The sequence below is a fragment of the Pyricularia grisea genome (assembly GCF_004355905.1).
Source record: "Pyricularia grisea strain NI907 chromosome Unknown Pyricularia_grisea_NI907_Scaffold_2, whole genome shotgun sequence".
Lineage (NCBI taxonomy): Eukaryota > Fungi > Ascomycota > Sordariomycetes > Magnaporthales > Pyriculariaceae > Pyricularia > Pyricularia grisea.
Window position 1 is genome coordinate 6,141,194 of NW_022156717.1, and position 9,305 is coordinate 6,150,498.

Below are 9,305 nucleotides of genomic sequence, written 5' to 3' on the forward strand. Positions count from 1 at the left end.
CAAAAAAAAAAAAAAAGAACCCAACACTAGGATATTTTACTGACTTATCTACGTGATAGGTGTCTTGCTGTGTACGTACTGTGTGTGTGTGTGTGTGTGTGTGTGTGTGCTAAACATAAATGTTTCATGACACTCTGTGTATCTCTCTCTTTCTGCCCACCCACACCCAACACATACACACACACGCCGTAGTATTCCCGTCAGGTTGGTCAGAATCTTAGTGAATCAGCATCTCGTTGACTTTTCCATTACCCACATAACCCTTACTGTTTCATTTCACCCACAATACGAAAGGGCAAAGAAATAAAGGAGACGAAAAAGCTTAACGCAAATAAAAAACCAAAGACAAATCCCATCCCACAGAAAGAAAAAAAAAAGGAAATAGCTCCGCTACCTCCGCGCAAAAAGGCCGCCCACATACCCGTCGTGTCATTCTTGTTTTTTCTTTCTTTTTCTTTTCTGCTCGGACTTCGGCGGCATAGTGTGTGCCGCAGTTAACCAACCACCCCCCCTTCCCCCGCGCTTATGCCACATATCAAACGTCTGACACGGGAAAGCCTCTTTAGCACGAGCACTTGACTTGGCAAAGCTTGGGATGGCATCATAGTATCGAACCAGCTTACCATTCAACCCACCCAACAGGGCTGCCTAACGTCGTGCCATAGTATATCAGGAGTGGAGCTACCTAAGCAAAGAAAGCGCTTACCATACGTATGTAGTATATGTATCTGAAACAAACAAGGTTTTTCTTTGGGGGCGAAGATAGACGCATCAATATTTCCGGATCAGGAGAGTCAGTCCTTTTGTTCAACATAGTAGGTAGATCATTGATCGTCGGCTTGTTGTTTTGCGCAAAAAGAAAACAAAAATAACATAAAAAGCCATATCGGCCGAGAGTAATGAATGTTTATCACAAAGCCTCACTTTAACGCCAGTTGCAAACTCTTTTCTTTTTCTTTTTATGATTACTATGCTGCTTCCCGCACCAGTTAAAAAAAGGTGTGCTCTGCATGAAGCTTATACAGGGCGGTGCGCCAAACAACTGTCGACCGTGTTAGTTGATGTAGTTAATATACTTAACCACACACCTCCTTATTAGGATCACCGTTATTGCAAACACAGACGAGGCAGAGAAAACATAGTAAAGAGTAGATCCACGCCCATGGGGACTTTTGTAGCAACGAAAATAGGCTGTTAAAAAAGATGTGCAAAGACGCCCAAAAAGATTGCGGGCGATGTGGGATTATTCCTATTATCCCACCACCAGACTTGACTGCTTTCGGCAAACACGGCCGATGATCTGTCATCCCTACGGCAAGCCACCTTGTCATGACGCCTCTTTTCTGCTCTCTTGCTGCTTAGCCTCAACACTAGGGAAAAACAAGGCAGAGCAAGCGCTGTCTCTAGGCAATGCTTCCTGTTGGTCGAAACCTTTTGGTATTGGAACAAAAATAGAGATAAAAAACAACAACACAAAACGTACCAATCAACATAGTGCCCTGCCATACCTGGCCTTGCTGCCCTATGAACTGAGGTAGAAACTACTGGAGTAGTAGAAACAAAGATCGACGGATAGTCCTAGCGTCCTTGAAATTCTAAATACCGAATGTGAGTGCCGTGCCCTCGGCCGGCGTTTGCTCAAGATCTACCACTGAGTAGGTGCTTGCAATGTAAGCCATGCGGCGTTATTTCAACGGGCGTTCGTTAAAAGAAAAAAATAACCGAAATGACAAACTCGACCTCCGTTCGTTTTCCCCGCGGGCCAGCGATTCAGAGTGAAAAGAAGAGAAAAGCAAAAAAGGACACCTACCAGGAGGCTTGATAGTTCGCGCCGCTGTCCGAGATACACGGATGTGTGTATAGCATATGTTTACAAACAACCGAATATACCGGTGGGGAAATGATGACAAACATGGTTTAGGTTTTGGAAACGAAATGCATGTGAGCCCTGGCGCCGCCAATGATATTGCTTTAACATGCTTGCAAATATATGAAGTATGTGCAAACAGAACCAGGCTTGACGCCAACGAGGCAGATAGAGTGTTTGAGGCGCACTGAGCCCTGTCATGGGTCAAGAAAAAAAAAAAAAAGAAGAAAGACATTACCAAGCCCCACGAATGCGATCGAGATCTCGATTGCAGAATGAGGGGGAAATTGATGTGGAAAAAGCACAAGCACGCCAAAGTAATAAAAATAGGCCGGGTTAACTTGACTACTCCATACATAGTGAGCTACATCTCATTGGTCGAGCAGTTCGGCTCAGCACGCTCTAGCAAACTGCCTTATCACAGGGCGGGAACGACAAAAGCCTCGTTTTTTTGTCCTCCAAGAAGCACTTGTTTTCCCCTTTGCGCCGGACTATGCGACCAGTGAATCGAGCTCGTGATTGGCTCAGAATACGCAGAATGCGAGGCTAACCTTTGATGGTTTGGCCAATGCCAACGTAGTGCATACCTGAACTGGAAAGGGCTCGACTTAAACTTACCTTACTGGCTTCAGGGCCAAAGGGGCTAACTTTTGCGACCTGCCAATTGTGGCAGATTCAGCGTAAAGTCAGGCGATAGCACGACTGCCTTGGTTGCCCGGTGCGCCGCCACTACCTCAACGGTATGAGCTTATTGTACGGTATGTATTTTGTCGCCCATATCCAAAGCAATGAAAGGCAAAGACTGCAATCAACAGAGAACGAGTATGTTTGATGCTGACTGAAAAGGGGAAAATCATATGTGCTGCATGCATTGTGCATACTGCATGCATGAATGAAACGGCCCACGCAGAGACCACGTTCATCTGCTGCCAGCAATCAGCCCGGGCCGCAGTCAATCCATTCGGAGCACGCGGGCAGCCTCATGGCATGTGGCAGAAATATAGTAGCAAGGGCTTGGCCTTGTCTTTGAGATGGCTATTTTTAAAAAGGGGGCGGCGTGCTTTCTGTTAGACGAGAAACGCGGTAGGCCGTCTAGGCATAAGTGCATTTTGAGGCTGCACACCAGTCGCTCATCTCCCTTCCCCGGAGGCGGATCACGGCCGGGGCGCACTAAGGTATGCGTGTAAGCGAGAAAAATAGGCACACACAAACAAAGCAGTCTTGGCAGCCTTAAATGATTGCGCTATTGTGCAAACTCAGCTGAATGCAAGGTTCGATTCTTGACGCCTCTCCCTTCCGCCCGATCTTTCTCGGCGCAGATATCACTGGCGAAGCTCTTAGATGTGGACGAGTGGCTGCATCGCCGGAGCGGGAGTAACTAACATCTCAGATTGAACGTGGAGCTTCCGGGGGCTTTCGGATGTAGATCTAGATGGGGGGTGTGCTGGTTTCGATGCATGGCGTACGGCCCGCCATGGTCTTCTCCTAGCTCGATGCAAGGGAGTTGGCGCCAGTGAGAAGGAGGATGGTGATAGTCGGATGTATACACACACTCCTCAGAGCTTTTGGACTGTTTCTAAAAAAGCCATTGGGTCTTTTGATATTGTGTGATGCATCGCGATGCCATCCTTGACATTGATACATCCACCGGCTGACGCTTCTAGCCGTGGCTTGACCCATAGCTGATTTCTCATCATCCTTGCCCGCATGCCACAGTTCTCTGCACAACAGCTATGTACGGTAGAGAGGAAATGAGGATGCGCCTGTAGCTCGCTCGAAACAGGAGATATGTGATGTGATGGAGATATTCTGCCTGCACTATCGCATGATCTCCAAGCAGCCTACCGTGCAGGTAAAGGCTATGCTGGTTACGTGGACCTGGTGCAACATGACATGCAGGTATCGACAGAAGGGGCATCCGTTGCATGCACTGTTGAACGGCCAGAACTCATGCCCCCTCTTCTCCTTGGTCGGCCACCGGCATGATTTGAGTCGAAGCGATCCAGTTCTCCATCCTGGCCTGACCTGCTGCTCGGCTGCTCGCTGCGGCCGCTTTGCCATGTCCGGATGCAGCTGCAGCAGCCGACTGATTGCTGTTGTTTCCCGCGCCACGCTTCTTGACCACGAGACACAGAACTCGCCCGTATATGGCAAAGCTATTGTATGTTATGTCCATAGCGAGCTTCTTTTTCTTTTCGTCGGCATCAGCGGCGGGCTGCTTTACACGCTTGGTCCGCGTAGGACGTGAGGACTCTGATTCCAAGTCGTCATCTTCGTCATCGCTATCGACGATCTCAAAGTCATTATCATTATCGCCATTGTCATTGTTATTGATTGCCGTGACCGTTGATTGCCGCCTCCGCTTGGTCCCGCGCCCTTCGCTGACTATTGCGCCAGCATCAGGGGCTGCTGGTATGTTGTGCAATGCGACAGCTGCGTCGTCGTCGCTATCTTCCCGACGGATCATGGGGATTTCATCACCGTCAGCCGCCTGTATGACCTCAACGTCACTGTTGGAGTCCGCTGCATCGTCATCCCCTTCCAGATTGATGGCCGCGTCGGCAGAGTCGCCCCCAGTCAGCTTCTTGGAGTTTGAGCGCAGCCTGGTCTGCGTCTTGTCGCGAAACCGTTTGTCCTTGTACAGAATGCTGTGTCGAGTGTCAGTTTCTGTCAAAAAGATGGCGACCTCGAAGTCATCTGATGATAAGCCGGTAAAGGTGTTAGCAAGGAAGTACGTAGTCCACCTCGGTGACGTAGCCTTTCAACTAGGTGGCTTCATAACCACGGCATGGGCGACATGCCTTCTGTCACGACATCCTTGATGGCTCGTTTCTTGGTACTCTTCTTTCTAGACCTTTCTCGCTCCTCACGCAGTTTGGGCAGTACCAGTGGTCGCACAGCCTCGATGACCCTCGGAAGGACAGGAGCGCGGGGATTGAGCAGCCATGACTGGGCGAGGGCCGGATTGTCGAGGTAGATGCGGACCTCAAGCACTGAGAATTTCGTAATGCGAAGATAGCGGCGTATGGGCGCCATGATAAATAAATATTTCTGGGCGCCAGATTTGTATTTCAATCAACGCGGCCTGTTGTTTCCTTTGCAACAAGGTGACTATGATGCAGAATGCTCGAGTACCTCTCTGGTGCCTATCAGCCCTACAATGAGAGCTTGCATCATCGTGCAGGGGAGCTGATGTGGACCGGACCCACACTGGAAAAATCCACCATGAAGCTGGACCGCGACGCGTTGGACTGGAGAAAATTCAACGGCAGGTGAGTGAGTAATCAATTGGAGTAGTCGATAAATTTCGATCCCAAGGGATACTATAGCTCCCAATTGAAGCTCCAGCATGTGGGCAGAAGTAATAGCACAATGAGCGGCAAGTGGACATCGACCCTGCGGTTGCCCAAAAAAAACTTCCCGTAGGTAACGCTGTCCATCTCTTGCATGAGTGTCATTCCATATTGCAGACATCAACCAAAGACCAAACCCACTCTGACACGGATGCAACAACGAATACTAGACCGCTCCCGCTACCCGAACATCGGCAAAAGTACATCCAACGCTGCGGCGACGAACTGTACAAGTGGCAGGCCACCAACCGCCCGGAATCCAACCCTTTCATCCTCCACGATGGCCCGCCCTACGCAAACGGCGACCTCCATGTGGGCCATGCCCTCAACAAGATCCTCAAGGACATGATCCTCCGTGTCAAGGTTCAGCAGGGCCACAGAGTGCAATATGTTCCCGGTTGGGACTGCCACGGCCTGCCGATCGAGCTCAAGGCGCTGGGCGGAAAGGCGGAAGGGCAGGAGCAGATGACTCCCACCGAGGTGCGCGCGCTGGCGCGGGAGCTGGCGTCGACGACGGTAGAGAGCCAGATGCGGGGATTTCAAGAGTTTGGCGTCATGGCGGACTGGGACCAGCGTTGGGAGACGATGCAGCCCAGCTACGTGGCCGACCAGCTGAGGCTGTTTCAGCGAATGGTCAGCCGCGGGCTGATTTACAGGAGACACAAGCCGGTATACTGGTCACCGTCGTCCCAAACCGCTCTCGCCGAGGCCGAGCTGGAGTACAACGAAAAGCACGTTTCCCTGGCCGCATACGTCAAGATGCCTCTCACCGGCGACCTGGAGGCTTTGGGACTTGACTGGGACACGAGCCTGGTGATCTGGACAACGACGCCATGGACTCTACCTGCAAACCAGGCCATTGCCGTGCACAAGGATCTGATTTACCTGGTTATCAAGGTCCGTGGTGAAGCAATGATCATTGGCGCAGATGCTCTGGGACGTATAAGCGAAATCGTGGCGCCAGAAGTCCCAGTAGTCTTGACATCTCTTGTGGGTGAACAACTTGTCGGAGTGAGCTATCTTAACAAGCTTCAAGGCTCCGAGGCCCAGCCGCAACCTATAATCCACGCAGATTTTGTCTCGGCGGATTCCGGTTCCGGTCTGGTGCACCTGGCCCCCGGGCACGGTTTGGAAGATTACGAAGTATGCAAATCGCTTGGCATCCCTGCAGTGTCGGCCATTGATGATGCTGGCATTTTTGCAAAAGACGTCTGCCCTGCCAACAGTGAAATTCCACGCGAAGGAGCCGGGGCGGACGTTTTGAAAGGCGGTAGCAAAAGCATCATGAAGATTCTAGGGAGTGAAGTTTTGCATTCTCACAAGCACACGCACAAATACCCCTACGATTGGCGTACCAAGGAACCGATAGTGGTGCGTGCAACTGCCCAATGGTTTGCTGACGTCGCTTCAATCAAGGAGCAGGCTCTTGATGCGCTGGATGATGTCAAATTTATCCCCGTGGCCGGGCGCACAAGGCTGGAGAGCTTCATCAAGGGGCGCAGCGAGTGGTGTATCTCCAGACAGCGATCATGGGGCGTTCCAATCCCGGCATTCTATGACAACGACGTACCTGATGGTGGCGAGGCCATCATGACGGAAGAAACCATTGATCACGTCATCCGGACGGTGGAGGAGCGCGGCGTGGATGCTTGGTGGTCTGATGCAGCAGATGAGGAGGCCTGGATACCTGAGTCTCTTCGAGGTCGCAATCTGCGCCGAGGCACAGATACCATGGACGTATGGTTTGACAGTGGCAGCAGTTGGACACAAACAGAGGGTCGGGCAGATGTGTATCTTGAAGGGACGGACCAGCACCGCGGCTGGTTCCAGTCGAGCTTGCTTACCAAGGTTGCGACCCGTCCAGACGAAAATCCGGTATCTGAAGCTCCTTTCAAGAGCCTCATCACCCACGGTTTCACCCTTGACGCCCACGGCAAGAAGATGTCCAAGTCCCTGGGCAACGTCATATCTCCAATGGACGTGATTGAAGGAAAACTATTAGCCCCGCGTCTGCCCGGGAAGAACAAGAAGCGGCAAAAGGCAAAGGGACACAACCAGAACACGCCAGGCGCACAACATGAGGTTCTTGGACCCGACGCCCTGAGACTGTTGGTGGCGAGCTCGGACTACACTAAAGACATCGTCATCAGCGAGCGGACTCTGTCGTCCATCCACGCCTCGCTTCGAAAGTTCCGGTCCATCTTTAAACTCCTGTTGGGTTCTATGCACCAGCCGCCGAGGCAGGAACCCTTTGACGCCGTCGACCAGATCGCCATGCTCCACCTCCGGGACACTTTGGTACAGGTCGGGAAACACTACGACTCATTTGAGTTTTACAAGGGCTTTGCGGTGCTCAACCATTGGGTTTCACAGCAGCTGTCGGCCGTTTACGTGGAAGCGCTCAAGGATAAGCTCTACTGTGGTGGGGATGCAGCGAACGCAACTGCGGCGATGGTGCCAATCTTTGACGGGTTCTGCAGGATGCTGGCTCCGGTGGCGCCGCTGGTTGTTGAGGAGGCGTGGGATCACGCGCCGGCGTGGTTGAAAGAGTGAGCCTCCTACTTTCCTACCGCCGCGAATGGCGATCACATCCTACCCTACCCCGAACCTTTTCTGCTAATCACTTTGGTACTTTGACTTTTAGGACTATGCCACACCCCCTGCAGCGGTTATACAACGACCCACTTGTCGCCGACCCTGGACTCCTGACCATTCCCGAAGCCAAGCTCCGCGCAGTGATGCCGGTTCTCGACGCCGGGCGGGCCGCCATCAACGCGGCGGCAGAGATCGGACGGACGAACAGGGAGGTTGGGCAATCGCTGCAGACCGCGGTGACCCTGTACAGCAGATTCGGATCCGTCAACGATGCGCTCCAGCTGCTGGGCGAGGAGCAGCTCGCGGCCTATTACGTCGTCTCCTGCGTCAAGATCAACAGCGAAATACCCGTTGGACTAGATTACTGGACGTATAGCGCCAAGGCGAAGATCGAGGCGGGCCAGGCCAAGGGCGCGGTGATCAAAGCCGTGGTCAGGCATCCGAGCGACCACAAGTGCCCCAGGTGCTGGAGGTACGTGGCCGAGGAAGTGGACGAGCTCTGTGGACGGTGCGAGGACGTTGTTAAGGAAGAGGGGCTTTTCGAGGACGAAGACGTTGTCAAAGACGAGGGCACAGACTAGAGACTGTCGCATCTGTGGTCTCGGTGGAAGAGACATTTGTACAACAATTTTGTAATAATTTATTGAGGGCGTGCATACTCAACCGAGTAGGGCTTCTTGGTATATACCCGACTCTTTTCAACATATGAACCAACATTGTAGGTCGCACGCCTGAAGTAAACCTTGGGACATTATAGATAGAGGGAGGTTGTAGGCGAAGGGCAAGTATTCTACGTACTTAGCTCCTTGGAAACTTGGACCAGTGAGGCAATTTATAGTGCACATCATTGTCGCGGAAGGGATATGTGGGGGGTGGAGACGGGCACCGTGTCAGGGACAACAACGGGGGGAATGAGGGGCCGTTATGGAGTTGTCGGCTTGTCAGCTCGGTATTTCTCGGCGGACCGACTAGCACAGATAACCACCGTGGATTAAGCCCACCGGGGGCTGTTAATATTTAGTCTCTCCGAATAAACATCGTTTCCAACAAGCCGCGCCCAACACCATGGAGTCGGCCCAACAAAACACCGCCCCACCCGTCGAGGCCGAGGACAAGGAGGCGCGCATCAACCGCAACCCACACGCCGACTTTGCCGCCGTGGAGGCCGGGCGGCCCGACTATCCGCACTCGCAGGCCTGGAGCTGGACAAAATGTCCCGACCCGAAATGGCGGGCAGGCGATGGGGCTGGCAGCGGTAGTAACCAGCAGCAGCAGCAGCACTGGCGGGACCGGAGATGCGTGACCATCGACCCGGCGCAGAGGCCAGTGGTGCTCAACTACAAGCTGCACGTGTCGACGACGGTGCCGCGGCCCATTGCGCTGGTGGGCACGGTGGACGGCGAGGGGAGGCCGAACCTGGCGCCTTTTTCGTACTGGCAGAATGTGACGATGGATGTGCGTTTTTTTTTTTTTTTTTTTTTTTTTTTGTG

General features: G+C 52.5%; 3 protein-coding genes across 3 annotated transcripts in view; 2 read left to right on the top strand and 1 right to left on the bottom strand.

Moving 5' to 3' along the window:
- Positions 1 to 3,815: 3,815 nt before the first annotated feature.
- On the bottom strand, positions 3,816 to 4,903 carry PgNI_04399 (uncharacterized protein; the record flags this gene model as incomplete). The annotated part of the gene is made up of 2 exons (XM_031124446.1): positions 3,816 to 4,564; positions 4,708 to 4,903. The coding sequence occupies 2 exons, from the start codon at positions 4,901 to 4,903 to the stop codon at positions 3,816 to 3,818; spliced, it is 945 nt and encodes a 314-aa protein (XP_030984339.1).
- A 189-nt stretch (positions 4,904 to 5,092) lies between these two features.
- On the top strand, positions 5,093 to 8,526 carry PgNI_04400 (uncharacterized protein; the record flags this gene model as incomplete). Its single annotated transcript, XM_031124447.1, has 4 exons — positions 5,093 to 5,139; positions 5,197 to 5,289; positions 5,391 to 7,769; positions 7,865 to 8,526. 4 exons carry the CDS (start codon positions 5,093 to 5,095, stop codon positions 8,394 to 8,396), a joined length of 3,051 nt encoding a protein of 1,016 aa, XP_030984411.1. The 3' UTR covers positions 8,397 to 8,526.
- Positions 8,527 to 8,880: 354 nt separating this feature from the next.
- PgNI_04401 (uncharacterized protein) overlaps positions 8,881 to 9,305 on the top strand; it is a gene marked incomplete at both ends in the record, with an annotated part of 1,072 nt that continues 647 nt past the window's right edge. Inside the window, one exon of the mRNA XM_031124448.1 lies at positions 8,881 to 9,270. Within this exon, the coding sequence (XP_030984410.1) occupies positions 8,881 to 9,270 (390 nt within the window). The remainder of the gene's footprint in view (positions 9,271 to 9,305) is intronic.